The 27842-nt window shown below is 49.9% G+C and overlaps 3 protein-coding genes across 7 annotated transcripts in view; 1 reads left to right on the plus strand and 2 right to left on the minus strand.

The window, feature by feature from the left end:
• Positions 1-1270: 1270 nt before the first annotated feature.
• On the minus strand, positions 1271-13259 carry LOC115646258 (caspase-7-like). Its single transcript, XM_030551894.1, has 4 exons — positions 10633-13259; positions 8890-9062; positions 2813-2942; positions 1271-1742 (listed from the first exon to the last, which is right to left on the minus strand). Exons 1-4 carry the CDS (start codon positions 10829-10831, stop codon positions 1498-1500), a joined length of 747 nt encoding a protein of 248 aa, XP_030407754.1. The 5' UTR covers positions 10832-13259; the 3' UTR covers positions 1271-1497.
• ELMOD3 (ELMO domain containing 3) overlaps positions 2864-27842 on the plus strand; it is an 85345-nt gene continuing 60366 nt past the window's right edge. Inside the window, exons 1-3 of one of the 2 annotated variants that reach the window (XM_030551890.1) lie at positions 2864-2976; positions 5816-6026; positions 6505-6588. The gene's annotated coding sequence lies outside the window, so the exon portion shown is untranslated. The remainder of the gene's footprint in view (positions 2977-5815; positions 6027-6504; positions 6589-27842) is intronic. The other variant, XM_030551891.1, reaches the window with a different exon arrangement.
• Positions 15186-27842, minus strand: part of RETSAT (retinol saturase) — a 28190-nt gene continuing 15533 nt past the window's right edge. For 3 of the 4 annotated variants that reach the window (XM_030551885.1, XM_030551886.1, XM_030551884.1), the window contains 7 exons: positions 25601-25798; positions 24009-24128; positions 22678-22816; positions 20927-21036; positions 19746-19912; positions 17535-17694; positions 15187-15691 (listed from right to left, as the gene is read on the minus strand). In XM_030551885.1, the coding sequence (XP_030407745.1) occupies positions 15546-15691; positions 17535-17694; positions 19746-19912; positions 20927-21036; positions 22678-22816; positions 24009-24128; positions 25601-25798 (1040 nt within the window). In that variant the 3' untranslated portion in view covers positions 15187-15545. Of the gene's footprint in view, positions 15692-17534; positions 17695-19745; positions 19913-20926; positions 21037-22677; positions 22817-24008; positions 24129-25600; positions 25799-27842 lie in introns of all 4 variants that reach the window. The other variant, XM_030551887.1, reaches the window with a different exon arrangement.

Raw genomic sequence — 27842 nt, forward strand, 5'->3', positions numbered from 1 at the left:
TGAAACTGCCACCTGCTTGTTTGTTTGATTTCAATTTGCACAAGCTAACCACTGGCTTCCTGCAATAAATGAGAAGCAATCTCACTTTAAACAGGAGCCCTCTTAGCAACTCGCTTATCTCTCATGCAAACAAAACCATTTGCACTTTGATCCGGTTTGGCTGTAACTAGCCAAGCTCAGAAAGAGCTGATCTGGTGTTCCACAGTCACAGCAGATGGCAGCTCGCCTAGCAGAGGATACTGCTGATCTGTGTATTGACCACACAGCTGAGCTGAGGAAAATAAAGCTGAAGCAGAACATGCAAGTAAAAACACTTGGTTGTGAATCGCGTCGTCCACTGCAAGCTGCTGGCTTAATTTTCTGGGGAGCTTTAGGGTGTAAAACCAGAGAGCGCCTGGGACAGGGATCCTTATTCCCAAAACTTTATAATCATATTTATGGCTGCGGAGCACAGCTAGTGTGAGAAGAACAACTCAAATATAAGGAGGAAAATTTCTGCTTGCTCAGTCAGCTGTGTAGAGCCAGCCTCATGAAGAACTTGTGGGGGGCCCTGGTAACTGAAATGTAAGTCACTGAGGGCTAGGTGGGCTTCTGAGATACATTGAGCTAGACCCAACCGGTAGCACTGGCGTTGCACAGAGGCCCTTGGGTTTTGGCACAGATACAACCGATCAGCACATGCTGTCGTCTTTGATCCTCACACGCAAAAACATTAAGGTTCAGGCACTCAGCTGAGCCCTGAGCTCCTCCACCCCCTCTGGAATGGGAGTTTAGTTCCCAAAATGCCTGTTGGAAAATGGGGAAATGCAGAGCAAAGGTGACACATCACACGCACCACTGCCTCCCACCTTAAGTCTGCCCCCTCCCGAATGCCAAGAGTTACTGGGATCATCACAGCACCGTACACAGCCCTTATTATCATCCTTAGTATCAGATACTAGAGTTCAAAGGAGGCATTCAGCTAGAAGTTAAAGGTGGATCCTGCCTATAGATTTTGCCATCCCTGGAGGAAAAAAAAAAGGAAAGAAAGTTGAAAGAGTTCAAAATAGCTGAGTGGCCCCTAACTCAGGAATTCCTTAACCAGATAAACTCAGATTTACTTCACGTACTCTACTTTGGGCCTGGAACTGGACCACCAATTTTCAAACTGCTCTGATTGTGTATGTGGATATTAGAGATTGGAAAATGTAGTTGTAAATGGGCTGTTGCAACTTTAACGATTGTGCAGCTACAAGCTGGCCCAGAATCAAACAGCTCAGTCTGTAGAACGTGTTTTAAATAATAGTGCAATGTTAGTTTTATTATTCATAGAGCATGGCCCTTCATTTGCTCATACAGCACAAAAGTCCTAGTCCCGTGGACTCGATAAACTGTCGGGACAGAAATGCTGCTGGCCCTCACGCGCTCTGTGGTTCCCTTTGCAGTCACTGGCCATGCACAGCACTCCTGAAAAGGTTGGAAAGCAGCTGGTGGCTCCCTCCGGCGAGATCCAAGTTCTCAGAGTCTGACGGTCTCTGTGGTTTGGGTGGAGAATGGATAAACCTCTCGCACCATGTTGGTGACAAAGCAGGGCATTTCCTTGTGTCCCTGGTGTGGCCCTTTGGCTTCGCAATGAAACGCGACTTTCCAGCTGATGCGGGTCATTAGACGTGCAAGTTCAAGATGCCGCTCATCGCCTTCCAGAAACTCCAGCAAGGTCTGGAGAAACATGGAGCCCAGCGGATTGAGGAAAGCGCTGTAGCCTGAAAGTACCAGAGAAAGGACGTTGTCTCTTGTGGGTGTAAATTCCCAGAGGGCTGCTTCATTCAAATACCGAAGCAGCTGCTGTGCTGGGGAGTGGGAGGAGACTGGTTGACCCACTGTTTCCATGGCCCCATCTACACTACAGAATGGAATCAGGACTCCATCGTGCCAGGTGCTGTACAAACGCAGAGCCTACAGCAGAAATGGCAGCACCTGTTTGCCAACCATGGTGCGTTGCCCTGGTGCTAGAGGAGAAGCCTTCCTGGAGCCTCGTCTCAGGTCTTTCCAGCACTGTGTCATGGAAACCTGCAGGTTTTCAGTTTAAATTAACCTGCATCAAAACATGTCTCCCTCCTTCCCCTCCAGAGGCCTGGTGGGGGGTGCAGGGCCAGCGTGGGAACAGGGGCAAGCGACTGATCGGGATGAGGGGTACACTATACCGATCTGGCTGAGGAAAGCCTTGGGTTGAGGGGCCCCTGTGGGAGCCAGGGGTGTGAAGGGAAGGAACAGTCACTTTTTTTTTCTGTGTCTGCCGCCTCTGTGTCCCACCCCCCAAACGCAAGCCAAGAGCAACTTTATTCCCTTCTCGGCCAGCATGGGGCCCGGCTGGGCCCTGGTGCAGGGGAAGCAGCATGTAAAATGGCTGTGCAGCTAGTGTCATGACTCCCCCATCAAACCCCACATCAGGGTCCCCCTCTTTGAACAATTCCCCCTCTGAGGATCCTGGGCTGAGACTTGACACTGTTTCCCTACAAGCCTTTTCGGTGGGATTCTCCCCACCACCTCCATGTTTAACTGAGAAAAGTTCAATGTTTCTTTCCCAAAATAGTGTGAAAGGGGACAGCTGTGACTCCGGCACCAGAGCTACAGAGTCAAAGTGGTGGCTGTTGCTGGAGACTAGACGGCTCCTTGTTGGGCAGCAGTTCTGCTCCACGGCCATTGTCCAAAGGGCATGGCTGGTGCAGCACAGACGGGCCAGAAGGGTGTTGGAGCTGAAGGAGCAGAATCGATCCTTGGGTGACAGCCCTTTACAGCCTACGGTCCTGGGGCTGTCTCTGCGCTCACTCACCTGGACTGCAGGCGAACATCACGGCCGTGCTGTCAGGGATGGAGAGGTAGTGTGAGAAGCTGTCTGCTGGGGGCCGGCCGCTGTCCGTCTCCACCCACACACCTGGATCCGTCACATTCCCACGGCAGGCCTGGAAACACAAGTGCGACAATCAGCCAGCAAAGGTCTGTATTGGGTGCTGTTCGTTCCACTGATATCCCGTCTGGCCTCCTCTGGGGCAGGCGTAAGCCCCCTTCATCTCCCCCTTCCCCCAGGCCTGGAGCTCCCCTTCATCTCCCCCTCTGCACAAGCCTAGCTGGAACCCCTAGCTATCTTCCCCTCCCCTCCAGGCCTGGAACCCCACTTCATCTTCCCCACCCCACAGGCCTGGAACCCTCCAGCCATCTCCTGTTCTCCACAGGTCTAGAGGCCCCATCTGTCTCTCCCTTCCCCTCCATGGCTAGCACAGAACCCCACACACCAACCCTTCCTGGCAGCAGATTGGGGGGGATTTGGAAAGATCAGCAATCTGGGCAGAGGCTAATCAAAGGAGACAGCTTGGAAAATGCCTTCCTTGGAGCAAACCCCTGCCATGCAGCTGGCCAGGCTCAGTCTGACACTGGGGTAGTTGGTTTTGTACATTTATTACCTGGCTGTCTGGATTGCAAGCTCCTTGGGGCAGAGACTGGATCTGTCTAGGTTCTGGATCTGTCTATGCTCTGTTCTGCAAGCGCTCAAAAATAGACACCGCTGGCTGGATCCTCTCCCTGCTTCTGGCCACTCTGTACCGCAGAGTAGCCAGAATCTGCCCTGGATCTGTCAGATCCATAGTGAGTGAGGTTCATTCACACCCTATGGCTGTTTGGTGGCCAGTTACTGAGGAACTAGCCCTTTAAGGAGTTTGTGGCTCCTCTGGGCCTGTGGCAGTCTTCACCCACCTCCCCAGGTGAAAGGAATGAGTAAAGGGGCAGATAATGGGAGCATGTGACTCAGACCCACAGGCTAAGCGTAGGGAGATGGCTCAGAGAGCAGAAAGGTCGTGTGAGGTTCTTACAGGGGCTCTGGAAGGGTCTGTCTACCAGTGAAAAGCAAAAAGCTGGCTGAAGTCCCCTGCACTATGTGTTGGGGGCAATGGATTGCTAAGCCGGGGATGGGTATAATGGCCTGGCAAGCCAGTCCCCACCAGGGGAGGGTAACTACAAAGCTTCAGGCGTGTGGTCTCCTTTCCCTGTGGAAGAAGGGAAACTGAGGCAGTACCAGAGTCTGATACCAGGTGAGCCTTGGGTACATGGCCCCTATGTGACATGTGTGTGGTGTCTGGGAATGGGTGACAGGGAATGGATCACTTGATGATTCCCTGTTCTGTTCATTCCTTCTGGGACACCTGCCATTGGCCACTGTCGGAAGACAGGATACTGGGATAGATGGACCCTTGATCTGACCCAGTATGGCCGATCTTATGTCTCATTTGTTATATAGTGGGATGTGTGTCAACATGAGTCCTAATTACCAGCAAGGATGCCAGTCTCAGGTGAGAGGCATCCCAGGGCTGGAATGAGGCCCGTCGGCAGGGGCTTGCTGGGGCAGGGGTTGCATTGCAGCTGTTTCTCTGGTACCTGCCTGTCAATAAACAGGACCTTGGCTGCTAGCACTAAAGGTTACACGTGGCTGGCAGACTCTGTGCACTGCAACCTGCATAGCCTGAAATTGCCTCCCCCTTTCAGTGACCAAACTCTCTCTGGAGAGTTTCTGTTGTTATTACGCATGGTTATGATCCTGTGGTCATGCCCAGAGGTTCTGAGCAGATGTTTATAGCGCTAGTTGTTGTACAAACAAACACATCATTAACAAGCTGACTTCCGGTAAACCCCAGCACAAGAAGCCAGCTCAACACAAGCCGGAGCAGGCAAGTGGCATGGGTGTGTTAGTGACCTTTCAGTACTGAGCAGGGGCCTTAATAGTGTGGCTCGTAGCGAGGGCATTTCTTGTACAACAATGAACGTATTCAGTTAATCCTGTCAATGGCATGGGCAGGGAGTGGGCACTTCCCGGGACTGTTCTGCAGTGGAGTCACTGCAGACGCTCCAGCTCTGATGCTTCCTGCGCTGTTCATTGCGGGGTGAATGCGTTAGTAACCTGCGTTGCTCTGGCTTACATCGGAGGGTTGCTGTCAGGCAGGCCTATCCGTTTGACCCATGAGGTGGCGTGTGCTGTATCATTTAAAAATGCAAATCATTTAAAAAACGGAGGGCTGGGAAAGCCACAGATGACACAGGCTACAGCCAGGTGCTATGCAAGTGTCTTCCCCGTTTGTGCTGAATGGTGGAGGAACAACTCTTCCTGCTACTGCCTCTCCATCATGCCTTGCAGTCTCTAGCGCTCCCCCAGCTCCTCAGCTTGGACCTGCTGCGCCCCTTGCTCCTCCAGGCTTGGGTGACTCGAGCTGAGATGGCCAGTCACGAAGAACAGTACAGTGACTCGGCCCCAGCTGTCGGCCACCAGGATGATTCTCACTTGTGCCTGAGGTGGGATCCGAACCCAAGATGGGGTTCCTTGGCCCGCTGTGCCCCCTCTCAGCAATTAGTTCCTGATGCCCCCCCAAGTCCACTTATTACAGGAACCTCCTAGGAGGTGATTATTTCTCCCCATGTTTTGGGGAGAGAAAACATCATATACTGAAATGCTGCACCTGTTCTCTCTGCTGTACTAATCTGTCTCTTAGCTCACGGGCATGTGTTAGCTAAACGAGGTTCCCTCAGGTTACCCCTCCCCCCAAAGTCCTGTTCGGAGTGGCACTGGGGATGCCCTAAAGTGGAGCTCTTCTTGGATGTTACTGAATGGATGCACCTGACTGGCATTAGACGGCGCTGTAGCTGTCTCAGAGCATGGCTTTCTGTCTTGAACCACTGAGTTCATGAAAAATGCCAGGACACCTTTTGAGAGAGTTGGCACATTAGCCCTTAGGCCCTGGACTAATTCCAACTGGTTAATTACTTTCCGCCTCTGTAAATTTCTTCCCCTTAGGTTTAGCAGGTAAACAGAAATCATCGCCTCTTTCGAAGTGGAAAAACCTGACAATCTCCCTGAATAGTGCGATGTTCTGCAGGAGATTCTTCCAACTATTCCCAAGTCTCCAGCTCCCAACTCCTTGGCAAACAGACTGCAGACCATGGAGTCTATGCAGAGCAGGGAGATTGCCTGCTAGCACTAAGGGACTAATGGACCAAGGCTGTGGGTGAGATTTTCTAAGTCACCTAAGGCCTATTTTTAAAACGGATGTTGTCACAGGTTGCACTGAAGAGCTCTTAGACACTATTGAAAACTTTGCCTGACCTCTCTTTGCTCGTACTACTACATCCCACTGCTGCTTTCAGCACAGTGTCATAGAATATCAGGGTTGGAAGGGACCTCAGGAGGTATCTAGTCCAACCCCCTGCTCAAAGCAGGACCAATTCCCAACTAAATCATCCAATCCCCAACTAAATCATCACAGTAACTGCTGTGATTTAACTGGAGTAGATGCCACAGCTCTACACTCCAATTGTTCCTCTCCAACAGGACCCAAAGAGTGTGAGGGGTCCGGGGAGCCTATCCCATCCCACCAGGACCCATCCTGTCTTTACTGCTCATCAATATCTACATGAGACCAGGTGGAGACACCTTCTGCTAATGATATGCCAATGACACCTGACTGCTTATCTCATTGTTCACAGATGCAACCTAAAGCATCTCCAGGAAGCTGGAATGCCTGTTGATCAGCACCAGCATGGAGAATTCCTGGCTCCAGGTGAACTCAGGTAAGATGGAAAACATGCTGTCAGAAGGGTAGGGAAGGCTTTAGGGAATTAGCTAAGACTGTCCTTCATTTCCACTAAAGCAGGGCTGGCCAACGTGGGGCTCCGGAGCCATATGCGGCTCTTCAGAAGTTAATATGCGGCTCCTTGTCTAGGCACTGACTCCGGGGCTGGAGCTACAGGTGCCAACTTTCCAGTGTGCCTGGGGGGTGCTCACTGCTCAACTCCTGGCTCTGCCATGGGCCCAGCCCCCACTCCACCCCTTCCCACCCACTTCCCTGAGCCTGCCATGTCCTTGCTCCTCCCACCCAGAGCCTTCTGCACGCCACGAAACAGCTGATTGGGAGGTGCAGGGAGGGAGGCGCAGGTGCTGATTGGCTGGGCTGCTGGTGGGTTGGAAATGCTGGGAGTGGGTGGGGGAAGCTGCTGGGGGGCTGCTGACGTATTACTGTGGCTCCTTGGCAATGTAAATAGTTAAATTCTGGCTCCTTTTCAGGCACAGGTTAGCCACCCCTGCACTCAAGCCATCCACTGGCCATTCATGAGGCCTCAGGGAGCTGTTTGATTGCTCACTAAGTCTAGTTGGTAAGGTAGCATCACTGGCAAAACGATACCTTCTTCATCCACTAGGTTACTAGGACACCCCATCCCTTCCACTATGATGAGGAAGTGGCCATGATAACCCACATGTTTGTTACCTCTAGCCTGGATTGTGAAAATTGCTATGGGGAGTAGGAGGAGAAACCAGTGACATGAGTATATTCTTAATGCAAGTTTTTTGGTCATGCAACAGCCACCAGTCCCTGAACAGAGGTGGTTGCAAATAGCATGTAGGATGGGATCTCAACCCAAACACCAATGCCAGTTCCCAGGGAGCTGAGGCCTATGTGAGACAATGACTGTGTAACCCTTTAGCCACTAGGCAGAGAACTGAGACTTGTGATGCTATCATGTATGCCACAAAATATCTGTGATCTGTGGAGCACTTTGGGTCATCCTGAAGCTGGTGGCAGACTGGCAAGATTGAGGCAAAGTGATTCGTTAGCCTCGGTCTCAAATGTTCAGTCCCCAGATTCACTCCAGAGCTACAGGAACTCCTCGGTGCAATGTAAGCCCCTCGCTTTGTTAGTGAGACATTGATGAATGACTCCATCATTCATGGGGTGTAAACATTCTCTGAATTGTTTGGATGGATCATGCTGTGGTCTCTCGCTATTTGTATTGGGTGGCTGTTCACTGGCATTGTTTCTGCTTCTGGATGGACGACTGAGACGTCTTCACACACGAAAATAATGAAGAACAGGCAATGCATTGCACGCTTTCGGGAGCTGATTATCAGCATCATCCTGCGTAACATCTGTGAACCTTGCAGAGCCACAAATGCTTGCACAGATGGCTGCTTGTTGGAATACGTGTGGTTATCTAATGATCTGACCCTCCCTATCAGAGCTGAACGTGATTCTTCTAGTTGTGTAAATGTTTGTGAATTGGGTGCATTACTCTTCCACCAGCTCCAATCTGCCTGTCGAGCACAGCTGTAAAAGAGTACGATCGCAGCTCGAGCGGACGAACCTGAGTATGTAAACCCGGTACTGACCGCATCGTACCAAACGGATTAACGTACCGATGACAACGACTTAGTGTAATGCTAGGCAAGCTTAACAGAATTCCATCAAAATCCACAGCACCATCCTGAGTCAAATGCACAGCACCATCTGAGGATCTGCTATGTCCAGAGGAATCAGTAAAATGTGCTCAGGAAGTGGGTTTTCCTTTTCTTTTCTCCTAAAGCTTCTTATGCTTCCCTCTTCCCCACTGCCCCCTTTTCCCCCCAAATACTTCCATGTCCTCCAGTGTGAGAACCTCTGGTCTACAGACAGTTAGGAGCTTCTTTTCTCCCTGTCTGTAATAGGAGGAGGAGGGGCCATTCAATTAAATTAAAAGGTGAGAAACTCAGACCTGAGAAAAGGAAATAGTACTTTAGACAGCATGTGATTAGCCTGTGGAACTCACTGTCACATGATGTCATTGAGGCCAAGAACTTAGCGTGATTCAGAAAAGGATTGGACATTCATATGGCTAACAAGAATATACAGAGTCGTTCTAAGTAATGACATAAGTTCTAGAAGGGATGTTAAATCTCAGGCTTAAGGGCTTAAACCAGGATGAGACCTAATGTGGAGGTCCCACATCTGCTGTTATGAGGCTCTTACACCTCTCTCTGAAGCATTGGTGCTGGCCGCTGACTGAATACTGGGCTAGATGAACCTTGGGTCTGATCCTGTCTGGTGGTTCCCATGTTACCTGTATAAAGAAGATCTTGGGCTTTCCAGCTAGCACTGGGCACCTTTGTGGCGATAATATCTGGAAAATCCTTGTTAGCTTGACCAGCTCTTCCCAGCAGTCGTATATTGCCCCCTCCTCGCCGTGGCTGGACAGAATGCTGACAAAGCAATCGCCATGCTCTTCCCTGCTCTCTGTAAAGACACATTAGTGCAGCAGCTCCTTAGAGCAGCCTGATATCTGGCTGACACCCACGAGGAGAAAGGATGGGCCTGTGGGTCAGATACGAGCCTGGGACATAGGGGAGCTGGGGTCAGTTTCCTGCCCCTGACTCACTGTGTGACCCTGGGCAAAACACTTAGGGAAACGGAGGCCCAGAGAGGTCTGTAAAAATGGGAAGAATACCTCTTGCCTCCTGGGGTGTTGTGGAAATAAATACACTTGCTGGGGTCCTCTTTAGGGTATGTGCATGCCTCCCCCCCTTCCATGAGCACCTCAGTCCTTTGCAGTGGTGGAACCTGTCACTGATAGCAGAGGGCTCTTTAACCTAACATACAAAGGCCAGGCAAGACCCAGTGGTTGGTCACTGAAGTTAGATAAACTCAGAGAGGAGATAAGTCGTCCCAGTGGCCCAGCACCCTCTCTGTGAATGTATCATCTAGGGATGTGGTGTGTTCTCCATCACGTGGAGTCTCTCAATCAAGATTGGACATCTTTTTCTAAAAGATCTTCCCCAGCACCATCTTGAGTGACGAGGTCCGATGCAGGAATCCCTGGGGGAGACTCTGGGGCTGGCACCTTTTCAGTCTGGAGGAAGGGTGTGTCGGAGGCAGGAATGGGCAGTAGCTGTAATGCACTGGACTCAGGTTCTCCCCAGATGGAATATAATGATCCCTTAGGGACCAGAGCAGCTGGCACAAGCTAGAGCAGCCTCAAGACTGCTCTAAGCTGGGCTGGGGCAGAGAATCAGGGAGCTGTACCCAGTTGTTGGTTCTTAGTATATCCAGCTCTTTCTCCCTCTTGGGCTGTTGAGGAGGGGAGCTGTCCTCAGCAAGGAGCTCCCTTCGGTGCAGATGGAACCAGCCATGCTCCTTTCTGCAATCCCTGGAATCGCGCAGCCTGGCAGGGAAGCGGGCATTGCAACAGCCAGAACTAGTCTGTTCCCTCCTGTGATGCAGCAGGTCACCAGCTGGGCAGGGACGGCTGTTCCCTGCAGCCTCATCAGGAGGTAATTGAGAAAACAGCGCAATGGTGTGGCAATGGTGCTGACTAAAACCCTCCTGTGTGGACTCGCTAGGAGCTCATTTTCCACCCCAAACTCAACCTTTGCCCCTTAGCACAGTCACTCTCAAGGGATCACGTTTACAACCTCACTTGCTACAGGTTGGTCACCCCAGGGGTAGGTGATCCTCATGGCCCTTTCTGGCCATGAGGTTTAGGAGTCTCCCCCTCTCATTCTTTGGTTGCTTTCTCGCTCCCTGAGACGTCCATCTCAGTCCCATCTCTCCTGAGAGTAGGACCGAGCAAGGGAAGGGTTTATAAATATACCCTCCCTAAGGGACTGGGGGTTGTGAGTGGCATGTGCTGCCTGGGATATGCCAGCCCAAGGGGGGGGTGTCTATTCCCCGCCCCACACACACACACAATGACAACTGTGCACAATTGATGTTCCAAGCTGCAACAAATGTAATGCAAGCCCCATCCATCCACTGGTCCCAACACGCAGCTTCGCACACTGCCAGGAGCAAAGCAGGGGACACGTACCTTGCCGGTAGATCTCCTCTATGTCTTTGGCTGCCTGGTCATAGTACAACTTCACTGCATAGTTGAGTTTGGATAATGCTTTAAACAGCTTGTCTGCTTCTCTCTTGGCCCCTTTCCTGGGTTGCAGTGGCTCAGTCCTGCTGCAGAATGCGTAATTGACAATTATGACAGCCCTGTTCTTTCTCTGCTGCATGGACATGCTGTGAAATCCCTTTGGCAGCGCTCAGATGAGGCCAGCTGGCAGCACCTATCGCTTCAGCAGGAGTGATCTCGGTTTCCTCTACCTGCGATATCTGGCTTCTCACTCAGCGAGGGTAGAGTACTCCTAGAAAAGCATATCCTGCTTCACGGGGTGACTCAGTGCCAACACAGCTGTCCTACCCAGTCTGCTCTCAACCCTGCAGAGCTCACGTCATGTGCAAAACAGGGCCAGACTAAGGCGTAGATGGGGCTGTAGACTCGCTCCAGCTCCTGGATTCAGGGGATGACATTGGTGTCTTATTACCTTTTATTTAAGTAAAAGGCTAAGTTCATTGTCAAGCTTTTCCTCTGCAATGTGTAGGAAGTGTATCTAAAGCAGGAAAGTCTGCCTGAGTCTGCAGCCAGCCTGAAGCAAGCTCTGAGCGGGTGAAACACCTCATGTTCCTAATGGGGTGTTGGCACCAAGACTTGATACAAAGGTAGGGGGTGACCCTGGGGTCAGAGAGGTGCCTTTTGCTCATCCTCTGGAAAGCTGTTTAAATTTGGCCAAGCTCTAATCCTCTGAATGTAAATGTTTGCCTGTGCTCAGAGCCTTAGAGAAGGCTCAACCTTGGAAACTACATTTCCTACAGAAAGACTTCTCCTCAAGGGAGAACCATCAGGGCTGCAGGGGCTGAGCCGGACTTTCCCCACCATTGCTGCTCCTGGCCGCTGAAGTGTGAGAGCAGTGAGATTGTTCATGTGCTGTCAGTGCTCCTGCTGGTTGCTTCCTCCTTCTCTGTTCCTCTCCTCTCTGCTTTCAAGGTGGGGGACAGGCGCAGAGGAGAGAGTAAGGAAGGCGGGGTAGGGGATAGTAGCTGTGGTGACAGGGACAGAAGAGGATGGAGTTGTAGGGATATGAAAGGAGCTGGCTCATGGGGGCACGGGGGTGGGGGAATGGATCTTTAATCACTTGAACTCTCCCTTCCAGAATATAAAAGAGAACAAGATTTCTGAGTCAACACTCCTCTGCTGTTTTGCAAATAACTGAAACCCACTGGCAAAGTGTGTGTCTGTGCCTCTTTTGTGGTGGTCTGTGTAAGAGAACAGCCTACTACTGCTACTGTTCCATTAGCTCAAGGGGCAGAAGTCTGTGCTGTGGATCTAAAGGTCCCACCCTTGCTGATGATCCATGTCTGATCAATATGGTTCCAAGTGCTGGAGCTTCTGTCTTTTCAGATTTACAGTTGTGTATGTCACCTGAATGAGGCAGGTGAGGGGGTGTGGAACAGGATGTGGTTGTGTAATTAGAGGCTGTATAACACATATGCACAAGGCTGTATGCCTGCAGCTGCAGCTTTCTGGTAGGGTAGCTGCTCTGAGTGAGAGATCATTGCTGGCCATTCAGCGCCCTCACACCTGAGCCACCTCAGAACTTCCGAGCGTATAGAGCGACAGGGGCCTGGCCTGTGACTTGCTTCCGCTATACAAATAATGGCCTGGTGACTTATTGTGCCACGACCGCCTTGTCTGGGCCCTCTGGCTTTAACTGCACTTTGGCTTCATTACCCGGAAAGAGCAGGTCTGAGGTAGGTATTCCCCGAACGGCCACGGCGATGCAAAGAAATCATTTAGCTTCTCAGCAATGTCCTTATCTTACTTCCTTGCTCTATTTAAACCCTGTGATCCAGCTGGCTCAGAAATTCTTTAACAGGCGTCCTGCTTCGGATGCACTTAAATAATCTCGTTTGACTCCTTTGGCTGAGGAAAGGATTTTGGGGGCAGGAAGTGGGGAGGATTTTGGGATCAGGCTTTTCCCTTTATTCACTCTTTACTCTCCTCAACTTTTCTTTCTCTATCGCCAACCCCAAGTGTATACAAACCATGAGCCAGGCCTTTGAAATCAGGAGACTGGCTTTAAAAGAAAAAATAAATTCGGAGTTCATTGGGTTTGCTTTCTGAGCTTTCAGGGAGTTCTTGGGTCATGCTTTCAAGCTTGTTTTCTATGAAACCAGGAGGGCTAGAAACTTTAAAAAATAATTGAAATCTGATAGTCTCACCTAATCACATGACTCCAGGAGCTGGGGCTTTAAGAAATGCACCAAGTAGTGAGACTCCTGATTAAAATCAGAAGTGAGCTTGCTTCAGGGCATGAGAGGAGTAGTGGGCAGCAGCCTCTCTGCTGCGGGGCAGGATCTCACAAACACGGGTCTTGTTTAGATTCCAAGCCACACAGGCTAACTAAAGGCCTGGACTATGCACAAAGCTCCTCCCTTTTAAGCAGAGGGGCGATTTTTTGTTTTTAAACTGATCTAGTGAAACCTGAGACAGCTTTGCATGTGGAGACTCCTAAATTGATTTAAGCCTGGGTAAGATGGGTTTAGCTTGCTGTCATAAACAGATAAGTAAGAGTTAATAGAACAGAAGTACTTCATATCTTTTTTGCCTGTAAAGGGTTAACAAGTTCAGTGAGCCTGGCTGTCACCTGACCAGAGGACCAATCAGGGGACAGGATACTTTCAAATCTTGAGGGAGGGAAGTTTTTGTGTGTGCTGTTAGTGTTTGGTTGGTCTCTCTGGGTTCTGAGAGTGACCAGATGTGCAACCAGGTTTCTCTCCAATCTCTTTGATACAGTCTCTTATATGTCCAGATTAGTGAGTACTAGGTAGATAAGGCAAGTTAGGCTTATGTTTGTTTTCTTTATTTGCAAATGTGTATTTGGCTGGAAGGAGTTCAAATGTGTATTTTGCTGAAAGGATTTTAATTTGTACTTGTATACTTAGGCTGGGAGGGTATTCCCAGTGTCTATAGCCAAAGACCCTGTAACATATTCCATCTTAAATTTACAAAGATAATTTTTACTGTTTTTCCTTCTTTAATTAAAAGCTTTTCTTGTTTAAGAACCTGATTTTTTTTTATTCTGGTGAGACCCCAGGGGACTGGGTCTGGATCCACCAGGGAACTGGTGGGGAGAAAGAAGGGAAGGGGGAGAGAGAGGTTAATTTCTCTCTGTGTTAGGATTACTTTCTCTCTCAGGGAGAGTCTGGGAGGGGGATTGAGAAGGAGGGGGGAAGGTGAATTTTCCTCTCTGTTTTAAGATTCAAGGAGTGTGAATCACAGTGATCTTCCAGGGTAACCCAGGGAGGGGAAGTCTGGGAGAGGCAATGGTGGGGGAAAGGGTTTTCTTTCCTTGTGTTTAGATCCAGAGGGCCTGGGTCTTGGGGTTCCCCGGGCAAGGTTTTTGGGGGACCAGAGTGTACTAGGCACTGGAATTCCTGGTTGGTGGCAGCGCTACAGGTCCTAAGCTGGTAATCAAGCTTAAAAGAATTCATGCTGGTACCCCATCTCTTGGACACTAAGGTTCAGAGTGGGGATTTATACCATGACACTTGCCCATGTGTAAATTTTCAAGGACAAGCTAAACTGCTCTAACCAGGTTCAAAGTGCTCCACACAGCTGTCTGCACTGGCTTAAGCAAATAAGCTAAAGGACCTAGTTGCAACTGTGTGTGTAGATGCCTGAAAAGACACTTATGTTAAACCAATGCAAAACCCTGTGTAGACACTTATTAATTAAGCTAAATCAGATTTTAAAATTTTGAATGAGGGAAGCTACTTTAGCTAAGTGGACATTAAGTCAAATGGGGAGCGGGAGCATCCACATGGGGTTTTGCTCTAGTTTAACTGAACCGATGCAGTTCTGATTTAGACAAAACCTTTGTCTCCCTCTACCCCTTCAGTTCTCCGGTGGCAGGATCCAACCGGTTCTGGCACCATGGTGAGTTGTGATGCAGGCAGAGAGCAGACACAGGCTGGGGAGGGGGGAATAGAGGTAAGGGCTTTACTAGTAACAGACCCTGTAGTGAATCAGAAGGGGCATAAGAGCAGCCATACTGGGTCAGACCAAAGGTCCATCTAGCCCAGTATCCTGTCTTCTGACAGTGGCCAATGCCAGGTGCTTCAGAGGGAATGAACAGAACAGGGAATCATCAAGTGATCCAGCCCATCGCACATTCCAGCTTCTGGCAAACAGAGGCAAGGGACACCATCCCTGCCCATCTTGGCTAATAGCCATCTTGGCAGAGCTATTCCTGGCTATAGGGAAGCCCTTGAAGGTAGCTAAAAATACTTTCCAGCAGAGGGTAAGGCAGGAGGGGGCCACAGTCCGTGAGAACGGAAGGAACTGTGACCGTGTATAAAATGGCTGGCACCATTTGGTACTGGCCATCTTAGAACCAATTTCATAGGACTCCATTTTGCAAGGTGCTCAGCATCAGGCCCATTACAGGATCCAAACCTGTTGCCCTTGGATTTCTTGCCAGCTGATTATGAGCGTAGGAACAAATCCCACTCTGGAGAAGGTCAAACCGGAAGCCGGTGAACGCTGCGGGTTTTGGACTCTGTTCCCTGGTGCGTCCTATGAATGAGATAAGGGGCTTGGGCATTAGGTGTGCAACGAACAGCCAAGGCAAACCTGAGAGCCGTTTGTAGATATGGAGAGAGTGGCAGCCTGGTCTGTGCACCGTCGAGGTGGCAGTTACGTCCCTGGCTTTATCCACAGAGTTGAGCCTTTAAAATTTGTAGGTGGGTTTTTTATGGTTAATTTTTATTTTAAAAACAAAAAAGTCTTACAAGTTACGCTGTTACCAAGTGCCTGGCTCAGGGCACATGCAGAGGGCAGAGCCATTGGGGACGGGGAACGAGGCAGAGAGGCGCTGGGTGGGTCCCAGGAGCTCAGTCTTTCTTCTTGGAGTTCTTGGCTGGGCTGTTTCTCCACAGACGCAGCATGTCACTGTAGAGGTTGCGCTGCAGGACAGCGCTGGCACACAGGACGGCTCCTTGCAGTGCTCCCATGAAGCCACACAAGAATATGTCCTGCCCTAGGAGACAAGCGCACGCCGTCACAGCCGCTTTCCTGGGACCCGCTCCAAGGGGGCCCCTCAGCCTGGGGTTGTGCTGAAGCCAGCGAGGCTGGTGGAGAGCCTGGCAATCAGCCACTCCTGCAGGGGGTTACCCTAACAGCCAGGCGCTACAGCCAATCCTGGGTCCTGCCTGACCTCTGCCTTTCCCCAGAACACTCTTGCCCTATCTGCCCCCCGCTGAGAGCAGCGCTCCAGGACATGCACCCTTTTGCATCTGCCTTCGTTGCTGCCATATCCAACCTGCTGTGCCCTTGGCCTTCCCCGAGCTACTGGCATCTCCGTCCCGCCGCATGGCTGAGCCAACTCCTCTCCTGGCAGGTGCTCGTCAGCATTCCTCCAGGCCGAGTCCCATGGGCACGGGAAGCTCCCTGCTGGTCACAGCTCCCCAGCTGAGCCAAACACATGCACTTAGGGCAGCTCTCCAGGTAGCCCGTTCGCCACTGGAAGCTGGGCACCTGGCTGCTATTTGTGCCTTTGGACTGTTCCCCTGCCTGCTCTTCTAGCATCTTAACTGAGGTATCAGGGAAGATGAGGCCCCCACTAGCCACTTCCTCCAACACTGAACTGCTCAGACTCACGGTGGAGATACCTACTCATCAGAGGGAGACGCTAACATGCCAGGTGGGCAGAAGGCAAGGTCCAGGGCTGCTGCTCCCAGCAGGTGCTAAGGGGCAGGGTGCCCGGATTTCTATCCGGGTGCTGTCTTGTATTTCCTCTGGTGATTAGGTGCCGTTAGCAGCTGGAAGGAAAGACTGAGCCTCCAGTGCTCCCTGCTGCTGCAAGAGGAGCGGGTCTGTTCTACTTGTGCCCTTGTCTCCATTGGGTGCCTTTCTCCCCTTGACTAACACCAGGCTCTGCTGCTCAGAGCTTCAGCAGCATGAAACAGAGGGGTCTTGATGGTTTCCCTGCTGCCTCTGGGGGCTCTGAACAGCAGCAATAGAAGGGCCTTGCTGGGGTCGCTCTCTGGCTTGGCAAAGCTCTGAGCAGCAGCACGGGAGCCGCCTGCCTGCTTGCTCAGTAAGACAGCGCCGTGGCCGGTGGCCACGCTCAGCCCCTCTTCACTTGCTATGGTTCTTGCCAGAGATTTTGGTTTGCTTGTTTCCCCTCTTCCTTCCCCCTCCCCTGGCACTAACCTCAGCACTGCTCTTTCCTTACCCCAGCCCACCTTGCCTAAGACCCTCTGCTCTGACTTCATCATAGATTATTAGTGTTGGAAGGGACCTCAGGAGATCATCTAGTCCAACCCCCTGCTCAAAGCAGGGCCAATCCCCAAATGGCCCCCTCAGGGATTGAACTCACAACCCTGGGTTTAGCAGTCTCAGGTCTCTCAGGAGCCAGTCTCTCAGTAGCTCACACGACATCCCTCCTTTCTCAGAGAAATCCTGGTCTGCTGTGCCCTCACTATCACACCCTTCAGGGTTCTTCACTAGCAAACTTTAACCCCTTCATTCCTGGTTGGTTTTAAAAATTCAGAAAGAAGAAAGGGGTATTGGCAGTACTTGCGGGGGCACAGTGGTGTCAGCTACATGGGATGTAGGGAGAGCTGTTAAAAATTGCTGGGGAAGCCTCTGGATAATTGAAATTCAGTTTCCATCCCTTCTTTATGCAGCATTGTCCAGTTCTCTCGCCCTAGCCCTGAAGACACTTTGAACATCACCCTCCGCTAGGTGAGGCATTCCTCGGTTTGAAAGTCAGCCCAGCAGGTTGGTTCTGGGTGACGGAGGTGAAAATACAGCCATGGTCAGGGAAACTGAGTCAGGAATGGGGCCATCCAGTCAGAAACCCCTTCAGTGTAACATACCTGTCAGGTAGAGGTTTGGCACACAGGTCTGAGGGCGTAACGTGGCAGTAGCTTCTGCCTGCAGGCGAGAGATGCTATGGGCAGCTCCATATAGCTCTCCTTTGGGGGAAGCTATGTAGTGCTGGTTAGTGAGCGGAGACCCGGATGATATGCACTCGATCTGTTGAAGAGAAAGGCATTAGGGGAGCCCCCAGTCACTGTGTCCTGCGCACAGGACTTGAACAGGGCTCATGTAGATAAGGGGGCCTCTAGAGGTCTGCAGAAAGCTGAAAAGCCACTTCTGCCCAAGAAAGTGCATTTCCTGGGGTTGCTGTTGCAGCAGCCAGGAGCTACACGGGATGATCTAATCAGGCACTTCCCATCCCTACCGATTTGATTCTCCCCGTTTCTCCTTGGGGACTTGGTTTTCTCGTAAGTTTTGGATGGAGCTGGGATGTTTGTTGCTGCTTTCATTGCACCTTGTAGGGCACATCTGGGTGTCTTAGCACCTGCGTTTCTGCCATGCCAGGCCCGCTTTGGGGAGAGATGTTAGAGCAGCTGTAGAAATGGCCGGGAGGGGGGTGCCTGACAGTCTCCCTAAGGGCTACAAAAACCAAGCAGCTGCTTTGCATTTTCTTATTTTCACAGTGAAAGAGCAATAGTTTTAGAAAAAAGAAAAAAAATCTTTTGGACCCCAAGGGTTTTTTCCCCATTGGCTGGTCCCTTCTGGCCTTTAAAATAGAGAGTCATAGATTTTTAAACATTTTCCAAAACCCAGGCACTTCAAATCATGTGAGGAAACCAGTCCAGGTTGCTAAAGGACAGCAACTCAAAACACTACCCCACCAAGCCTGGAAAGGTCATGTAAAGCTATAAATCCATATGTATGCTGTCCATTCTCCTAGCCATTCAGCTTTAATTAGCCACTGTCACAGAATCACAGAATATCAGGGTTGGAAGGGACCTCAGGAGGTATCTAGTCCAGCCCCCTGCTCAAAGCAGGACCAATTCCCAAACAGATTTTTGCCTCCAATCCCTAAATGGTCCCTTCAAGGATTGAACTCACAATCCTGGGTTTAGTAGGCCAATGTTCAAACCACTGAGCTATCCCTCCCACCATAGCTGTACCCTTTGGGGAATACCATGCAGAAAGAATGCACAGGTCTATTGGCTAATACACCATAATAAGCATAACAGACATCAACATGTCCACACAGGTAAGGGCACATAGATAGCAGTGAGTCTCAACTGCCAAACTAAAACCATTTATACACCAAAGCAACTCGGCATAACAGTTGGAGTTCACAATGCATAGTATACACTAGCTGTGGCGTGCAGGGGATCACATTGCCAAAGCATTCCTTTTTGTGCAATTATTGCTTTCCAAAAGTGCAAAAACACCAAAATCTCCCACTATAAATACGCTGCAAAACGGGTCTGTGTTGTGATAACCCCTAGGAGTCAGTCATGAGCCAAGACCCCACTGTGCTAGGTGCTGTACAAACACAGAACCAAAAGATGGTCCTTGCCTCAAAGAGCTCACACTCTCAATAAATAAAAATGTGTTTTAAAAGAAGGTCAATGGGCCACGCATCTGGAAAAAAAATATTAGTAGCATATTCTATTTCCCAGTATTACAAATGTGTGTTGTAACAGGTGACTGTTCCTAACAGGGGAATAATGCTGAAATCCACACCACAGTGGGGCACGCAGATAATACCACTGGGATACTGACCTCAAACAGTGGGCAGAGCTAAGGTTATCTGGGGTGACCTTGGCAGCCGCGGTGGAACAGGACTGAACTGCTACGGGAATGGACAGCGTCTGTAGATTTTAGTTGTTGCACTGTTCCCTGTTCTGGGGGGTGGAGTTCTACATTGCTGGCCTGGGCTCGCAAAGAGCCTCTGTGCTCCAATACAGAAGTTGGGATTTTTGTTCCGCCCCCCTCAGTACAGGTGGCTGGCTGGTCGGCCTCTTGCCACTCAGACCTGAAGAGGTCCCTGCACTACATCAAGGGAACTAGGGGGTTGACTCCCTGCAGGAGTTTCCCCGATCTGCCACCTCCCTGCTGCACTGTGTGTGGAAGTCAGTCTGTTGGCTCACCCAGGACATATCCAGAGGCCCCTGAGTCCAACATGGTCCTTTCCTGTTGAACAGACTCTTATGCCATGTTATCCACAACGGAACACTGCTGACCAATGGTGATTGGGTTATAAATAAAGGTTTCCTTACCTTATCCTCTAGGTGAGGGTAGAGTTTCAAAACTGTCTTCAGAATGGACTCTACCATAGCGTTTTTCAGGCTCTCATATTTCGTTCCCCTCTTCTGAACCGTCTCCTCTTTCCATTCTTCAAACCATTCGTACTGTGCAAATGCCAAGATGCACAGAGTCGACTTGCCTGGAATGATAGAGCACTAGGTGTTCGGTGCATTGTCACCACTGGAGAGCAACCATAGCTATGGCAGGTGGTAGCTCCTGCTGTCAGGTGCCCTGTGTCTCCACTCACGCCTAACAGACAGCTCTCCCTCTGCCCGGACTGATGCTTCCATCAGTGCCGACATCCCTGCCTCTTCAGCTTTCCACATTTCAGCTCCTTGGCTTCATTATTTCCTCTGCTTTTACCCACTCGTCTTGAGTCTTATCTGTAGGTATCCAGAAAATGTCAAATAATTCTTCTTGGTGCACCCTCTGTGCGCCTGCTTGGACCAACGACATTGGTGCCATCTCAGCTCGGTGTCTCCAAGACAGAGGAGCTCCTCTTGGCCAGCAGGAGCCCTCGCCACCCTCAAGGACAAGGCTCTTTCCAATCTCTCATTTGCCTCCACTGCCTGGGAGCGTAACTTCTAACGTCCCCTTAGGAGCTTACTAATTCCCACAGCAGAACAGACCACCTGCATGATGCCCTGTCTCCAGCAATGGCCCATTCTAAATGCTGCTCAGGTAGGTGCAATGAAATGTGTTGTGAAGCACCTATGCAGCAGAAGTAACACTGCTGGGGTAAGCAGCTAGGGTTTTGCATTTAACCCCCATAATTCCAGCCCACCCAGCTAATGATTCATTCTAACCCCATGGGGGTTTGACTGTGCTGCTGCAGGTTAATTTCCAGTTAAACCTCCAGAGGGGCGAGCAATTGAGGGCAACACAGTGCCGAACTGTCTCTTCTCATGTCCCCTTGCTCTCTACATGAGCAGTAAGTTCTAAAATACCAGCTTCTGATGGAGAGAACCAGCTCCCCCCTCCTCCTGCCCATGGAAGACAGTTAACTTATTCTGCATTTGCAAAACTCGAAAGCGGCTGAAAAGACTGTCTCAAATGTCTGAGAAAAATCCCTTCTTGTGGCTGAAAATGGGCTAGAAATAGGCTCACCCCCATTGCAGAGTTGTTCTGGCCGTGGTACAAAGACCATCCTTACCTGGGTATCTTTCCTGCCAGGTGGGGTCCTTGGAGGATGGAGATGTAACAAAGAGCACAGGAATGTTCTCTGCAGCTTCTTCTTTGGAGGCAGTAAAGAAGCAATTCATGCTGCAGAGAGACGTAGAGAAGCCTTTCTGTGAGTTCTGGCTAACCATCAACCAGGTTAGTACATGTGCACAAGGAAACAGGCAGGCAACACCTCTCAGGTCATTCAAGACTCAGCAGCACCAGGCTGCTGCCAACACCATCCCCCTGCTCTGGGATCTCTGCAGTGACTGTGCTGGCACTACTTCTCTGGGGTGTTTTGTGCCGCACCAGAGCAGTCCCCAGCATGGCTGGGGCACCAGCAAACAGCGGCTCTCCTGCTGTTTAATTCACATCTTTCTCCTCTACAGCAAAAGTGGAGCCTAAAACCAGCTTGTCGTGCCCGGTCTCAGACTGATCATCACTTGACGGCCTCACCATGCATGGAAGGCGGAGAGTTTTGTTTCATGCCAGCGGTGTGCTCCCTCTTTATCAGCCATTAGCAACTAACGCTGTGGGATTTTCTCTCACTGGTATTTATCCAATTGTTTTATCAGCTTCCTTTGTTGTGCTGTACAAAATCCAAAGACAGACAGCATCCCCTCAATGCCAGAATCAGCAACTGCACAGAAGAAAACTGAGGGCTTTGGTTGACCTGAGCGGGTTATATTTATAAGCCTTGGGTGTTCTACTGGATACTTTCCTCCTAAACATTCATCTGTTGAGCTCCTTGTCATATCCAGTGACTAGTTTTCTGAATCTACCTTCTTATTTTTCCTCCTAGTGGTCAGAGAGAGTGGCCTCTGGTTCAGAAGATATGGGAACCTCTGCAGGTTGGGGGTTCATTTTGAGTCCTCATCTCATTTGTGACGGTGCCAAGTAAATTACTACTATTTATTATTTGCATTACTGTAGCACCCGGGGCATTGTGCTTGGCCCTGTACATACTCACATAAGAGACAGTCTCTATCCTGCTAACTAGACAAGACAAATGTCGGGCTCTCTCCATTTTGCAGGTTAGGAAATGAGGCACAGAGTCTCTGGAAGAGTAGGGAACTGAATGTGCTGTGTGATGCCGACTGGCCAGCACCCAGATTGTGACCTCCTTGCATGAACAGGCAGTTTACCGTCAGTGCTGCTGGGGTCACCATTAAGGTTCTGTGTGGCAGGATGAGCTGGATGAAGCTGGGTGCCTGTCGTGATCCCCTATAGCACAGGTCAGACTAGATGACCAGCGTGGTAATTTCTGCTGGCATGAGGCAAACGTCTCCACCTTCCAATGTGTGTGACACTCATCCTGCTGTAACCTTCCCTGAAGTGGTGTTGCTATCCTCTCCCTGCAAGTCATCCCACATCTGAACTTAGCCAGGTGATAAATCAGGGGACCTGGGGACTTCTCTAACTTGGACATTATTGGAATCTCTACTGGGCCCCTCTGAAGAGATTCATGTCTTCTGAATTGGAGACAGACTCCTGGGCAAGAACCCAACAGTTTGCTCTGAATTCTGTCCATCACACTTAACCCTGAAGTTGAGAAGGACAATTTTACAGCTGGGGACTGGGCGGACTTGGTCGCTTGCTCCAGCAGAACATGTAGGTGGGTTACAGTATTGTGGCAGTAGCCAGGGCATGCATAGGCAGCATCCTGCTAGTTAAATATAAAGTAAATTGGACACCAACTGGGGAAGGGGCATGCTGAGCTGCGGAAGGAAAGCTTCTCCTTACGCTTCATCCAGGTTCTGATGCGAGTAGATGAAGTAGTTTGTGCCTTCCAGTCCCAGTTCTTCCTTTGAGCCGTTGAGTCCTATGAAGACACTGAGCCCTGATAAGCCATGATCCACCATGCGAAGCTGAGCCTGAATATCTGCACACGGGGGGAGCAAACAGAAAATTAGCCTCCCATCCCCCATGGCTGCATCATGGAGAAGTGGTAGCTTCTCCCTAGTGAAGACTGAGCCCAGTTTCCACACCCAACTTAAACTCTCCCCTCTTCCTCCATAACTTTGGCTTTTCAAATGGGATTGGCCTCAGATTTACGCCAGAGGCAAAGGAGAAGGTTTCTGTCAAGTTTGAAGAATCTGGTCCAACTATTTGAGTTACAGGACAGTAACAGAGACCCTAATTTGAAATTTTGATTAATATTTGGCTCCCATTAGACCAGTGTTTCTCAAACAGGGCTCGCCGCTTGTGTAGAGAAAGCCCCTGGCAGACTGGGCTGATGTGTTTACCAGCTCCATCCGCAGGTCCGGCCTGATCGCGGCTCCCACTGGCTGCGGTTCGCCGCTGCAGGCCAATGGGGGCTGCTGGAAGTGGTGGCCAGTAAATCCCTCGGCCTGCGCTGCTTCCAGCAGCCCCCATTGGCCAGTGGGAGCCGCATCGGACCTGTGGACGGGCCAGCCCAGCCCAGCCCGGCCAGCCAGGGGCTTTCCCTACACAAGCGGCGACCCCTGTTTGAGAAACCCTGCATTAGACCCTTGACATTTTCCATGTACTTAAATCTCCCCGAAACTTCAAGTACCAGAAGATCTAGTTCAAATTTTTTGCACAGAAGTTTTGTCAATAGAAAAATAACCTTGTTTCCCCCCAAAACCAAAAGACTTGGCAAACTTGTGGGTCATGCTTTTAAAATCAGTGTTTTTATCACAATGTGTTGACGTCGTTTTCAAAGTTTTTCACATACTGACAACCTTGTTCTTTAGTGTAAAAAAAATGCAGTTTTTGATCAGAGATATGATAATTCTATAACTGGTTTTGATACAAATGTGATGAAAACAATGGGAAAAAAAAAGGAAAATGGGTGATTTTGAACTCTGCAAAACAGAAACAACTTCAACTCCCCCCCCAAATCATTTGGAATGGAAACAGTTTTGCATCCTTAACTATAAGATTTGCTATCAAGCAACCCTCCTCTAAACCATGTGTAAACTCTGGTCCAGTATTAGCGGGGAACTGATTTGGGTGGAGATTAGTAGAACAAGGATTTTTAGTACATTAGATCTCAGGAGCTGCCTGTTGTTAAGTGGAGCGGTGTTGCGGTAAAGCTTATGGTGTTTTACCAGGTAAAGTTCTTATCTCTGCTGGCAATAGCCGCTCATAGGTGTTAAATATTCCAGCATCAGAAATCACAATAGGAGCAAAGACGTTCACGAGATCTTGGTCTTTCTGTACGCTAACACCTGAAAGGAAAAGGGGAGATTAAAAAAATTAATAACCCACCCCTGGGCCACTTTCCTCTGCACTGGCCCAGGGCAGGAGCCCTTTATTCTCATGGGGCTGGAGTGACAGACCCAAATAGTGTGTGATCAGGTCAGGTGCAGGAAGGAGGCTGGATCGAGTGTGGGGCAGGGCTTATCACAGGAGCATTTGGATGTGGGGGAAAAGACATAAATAACCAGGAAGAGCATTTATAGGCTTTTCGACCGCACTCCTAGCATTTCCACGGCGTTCACAGGTTGGGAAGTATTAGATCCATTCTCTAGATGCCAAGATACTGCTGTGGTGGATGCTATATAAAACCGTTAGGCCACTGAGGCTCAGAGATTAATGAGAGGGTTTTGCATCTCTGAAAACAGGGCTGACCTTGGCTTCCTTGCCACTGATGGGAGAAAAGGGGAGCTGGCATCTAGGAGGGGAACTGAGTTGTGTGGATGGTTGTCAGAAAAGGGCCTTGGCTGGAGTTATCAGGGGAGGTGCTAGGACTGCGCAGTGGGGAGGGGGTACTTGTCACAAGGAATGGGGTGGGGGGTTGGCAGCGTGGAAACAGTTCAAATCGAGAGCCGTTGTGGGTGAGGTGTGTCTATTGGTGACTTATCCCTCCTCCTCCTCACACCCATCGCCATTCCAGCCTTGCCCTCCCATCCTTCTGGTGAAAATGAGCTCAAGGCCCAGCTGCATCTCCATAGGGCCCCAACTCCTTTGTGCCTGTGCTGGGGTGCAGACAGAATCTAGCAGGCTCCAGATTCCCATCTCAGAGTAACCGAGACTCCACTCTCCGTCCGACAGGGTGCTGCTCACTTGCTTAGCCGTGCAGGTTGCTGTGAACACCCTGCCCCAGTGCTCTGCTCTCTATACCATCCTCATCACCACAAGAGCTGAGTGCCAGCTAGCAGTGCATTAGGCGACATATCTCTCACATGCAGTTCAATGCCTTCGCTATGAATATTGAACATATTGATTCAATACAGAGACCCACACAGCGTCTGAGATGTGTATTTTTAAATACTGGCGAGGTGCTCAGAAACCATGGCGATGGGGCCATATCAGCACCTAGATAGCTTGGAGGCCTGCATGGGCCCAGCTTACACGCACCTGGGGTCAGAGCTCCTTGGAAGTAGGCAGGGGGCAGTGTCAGGGGAGGGGAGAGATGATGGCCAGCTGGCTGTCTGCACTGAAAACAGAACAAAGCCCCAGTCTCTCTGCTCTGCCTGCAATGCGCTGGCCCATCTCCAGGAGCTGGTCAGTCCTTCTAGTACTCATTGGCTCCTCTGCAGGGCAGGCTCCTGTTCATGTGTACGTATCCCCCCCAACCCCAAACACACACGCTCTGTACGCTCAGCAGTTTGGGATCTGTGCAGAGTGTACCTTGTCCCTCTTTGATATATGGGCTGACGTGAGCTCAAAGAGAGAGGCTTGACCCAGCCTCACTCACCACAGGCTTTGCCATCTGCATTCACCAAAATGCTCTGCACTGCCGCCTTGGTTAGAACAGCCCCACCAGCCTGCTTGATCACCGGGATGGTGTGGAAGGCGATTTCACTGGGGCCGCCTCGGGGATACCAGGCCCCTTTCATATAGTGATCCACAAGAATGGCATGTAGGGAGAAGCTGGTGCTGGCTGGAAGCATTCCTGGAAGACAGAGCAAAGAAGAGGGATTGTTCCCACGCAGAACTCTTTCATTGCTGCGTTTCTCCTTCTGGCAGCCTAACCGATAAGAGAGCTGTATTAAGCTGTGGAACAGTCTCCCATCGTTGGCGCTGTTGAAACCAGACCATGCGCAAGGAGAACCCAGTGCAAGGATCAATGCTGCAATGAACAAATGACTCTAACAGCTCTTTTCCTGCTATGGTTTTAAGGCTAAGGGAGACCATCATACTAATTTGGAGATGACACTAACTCTGTTTACATCTCCTCTGACCCAATCTCAGATGCACCCTGGTGGAGGAGGAGGAAAGTCTTGGGTTAAAGATTATGCTGAGGTTACAGGCAGTGGAAGCCAATGGAAGGTGCAGAATCAAAAAGGGTATGCAGATCTCAGGGGAAGATGTGCCTTTTTCCTAAGGGGGGTATTCTGCTTTGGTGACAACTGAAGGAAGCGGAGACAAACCAAGAGGTACACAGAGAGTGGACAGGGATGGAAGAGGGGGTGAAAAGTGTGACCCATTAATACCAGCAGGGTAAACCTGCTAAGAGTAGAGATAATAGGTCAAAAATTAGGCAGAGAAGAGTAGACGGTCAAGAACTGCGGCACTCCAGAGAACAGAGGGCCAGACAAAGGAATAGCCTCCATCAGAAAGCGAGCAGTTTGATCAGCCAGAGCACAGCCACCATAAGACGGTTCATGTTTTCAAGCTTTTCTCCCCAACCTGGGGGGCCACAATTTTTGTTAAGTGAAAGCTAGGCTTAAGATATTTAAAGTTACCTAATAACCTGACTCCAGGAGCTGGGGCTTTAAGACCGCCACCAGATAGCACAAGATTCTGGATAACAGTGCAAGACTTGGCAACACTATCCTTTATTAGTTATAACTAATACACAATTAAACCTTTATAGAAAAATCTGGAGAAATGAGAGAGAGTCCTAGGGCTAACTTTGTCTGGAACTTAAAGCCAGACAAATTCAAATGAGAGAGAAGACACAGATTTTTAACAGTGAGGGTGATTAATCATGGAACAGATTTCCTAGGGAAGTGCTGGCTTCTCCATCTCGAAGTCTTCAGATCACGACTGGAAGCTTTTCTGGCAGATATTCTTAGGTAGTTGAGTTATGGGGCTCAAGACAGGAGTTAACTGGGTGAAATTCTATGGTCTGTGATACGCAGGTGATCAGACAAGAAGATAACAATGCTCTTAGTTTTTTTCCTTTTTTTTAAATCTATAAATCGCTGACTAAAGGATGCCAATGTCTGAGAGCAGATTTGCATACTGAGCCGGAAGTTTTAATAATTTCCACAGCTACTCTGGTAGTAGAAATCTATGTGCACAGATGGCAGCTGGGTCCGCTTCTCTTTCTGTCAGGCTGGGTCGTCCTGACTCATGCCTGGAGAGCACCGATTTTGCAGGCAGCTGGGGATAGGAACTTGCACAACTCGAACTGACAGTTGGCTCTCTCCTGATTTTAATTCTGCAGTCATCTGGAAATTTGCATGCTAGCACATTCTTTGTCTGACCCAGCCCAGCAAATGCCAGCACGAGTATGGGAGTCACCCCGACCATTAACTTGTATATTGCTGTCATTGTCTCTTCTCCAACCCCTGCTGGAGGTGGAGTGGAACCTAACATGCTCAGTCTTTGCCTTTTCTTTAAAAATAGGGTTTCACATGAATTTTACTCTCCACTGATCTTCTTTCCTACGCAATAGGGTCCTGATTCTGTTGTTGAATGGAGTTGGAAATGAATGTGACTTTTTAGTAGTTGATAATGCACCCTGACGTGTGTGTATAGCACCTTTCATCTGGAAATCCCTGGGTGCTTGGTAGATCTGAAAAACTTATTACAAACTCTCTAGTATAAAACATGTTTTAAAATGCTTCACTCAGACTCATAGACTATTATGATCATCTAGTCTGACCTCCTGTACAACGCAGGCCACAAAATCTCACCCATCCACCTCTATAACAAACCCCTAACCTATGTCTGAGTTATTGAAATCCTCAGTTTGAAGACCTCAAGCT

The sequence above is a fragment of the Gopherus evgoodei genome, chromosome 2 (genome assembly GCF_007399415.2).
Source record: "Gopherus evgoodei ecotype Sinaloan lineage chromosome 2, rGopEvg1_v1.p, whole genome shotgun sequence".
In the NCBI taxonomy this organism is placed as follows: domain Eukaryota; kingdom Metazoa; phylum Chordata; order Testudines; family Testudinidae; genus Gopherus; species Gopherus evgoodei.

What these genes read in the sequence shown, in the direction of transcription:
- LOC115646258 (XM_030551894.1), bottom strand. Translation starts at nt 10,831, where the DNA reads ATGTCCATGCAGCAGAGAAAGAACAGGGCTGTCATAATTGTCAATTAC. An exon ending in CCAAGATCTTCTTTATACAG is followed by an intron (nt 2,943 to 8,889) that starts GTAACATGGGAA and finishes TTGTGTTTCCAG; the next exon opens with GCCTGCCGTGGGAATGTGAC. An exon ending in GATGTTCGCCTGCAGTCCAG is followed by an intron (nt 1,743 to 2,812) that starts GTGAGTGAGCGC and finishes TGGTACTTTCAG; the next exon opens with GCTACAGCGCTTTCCTCAAT.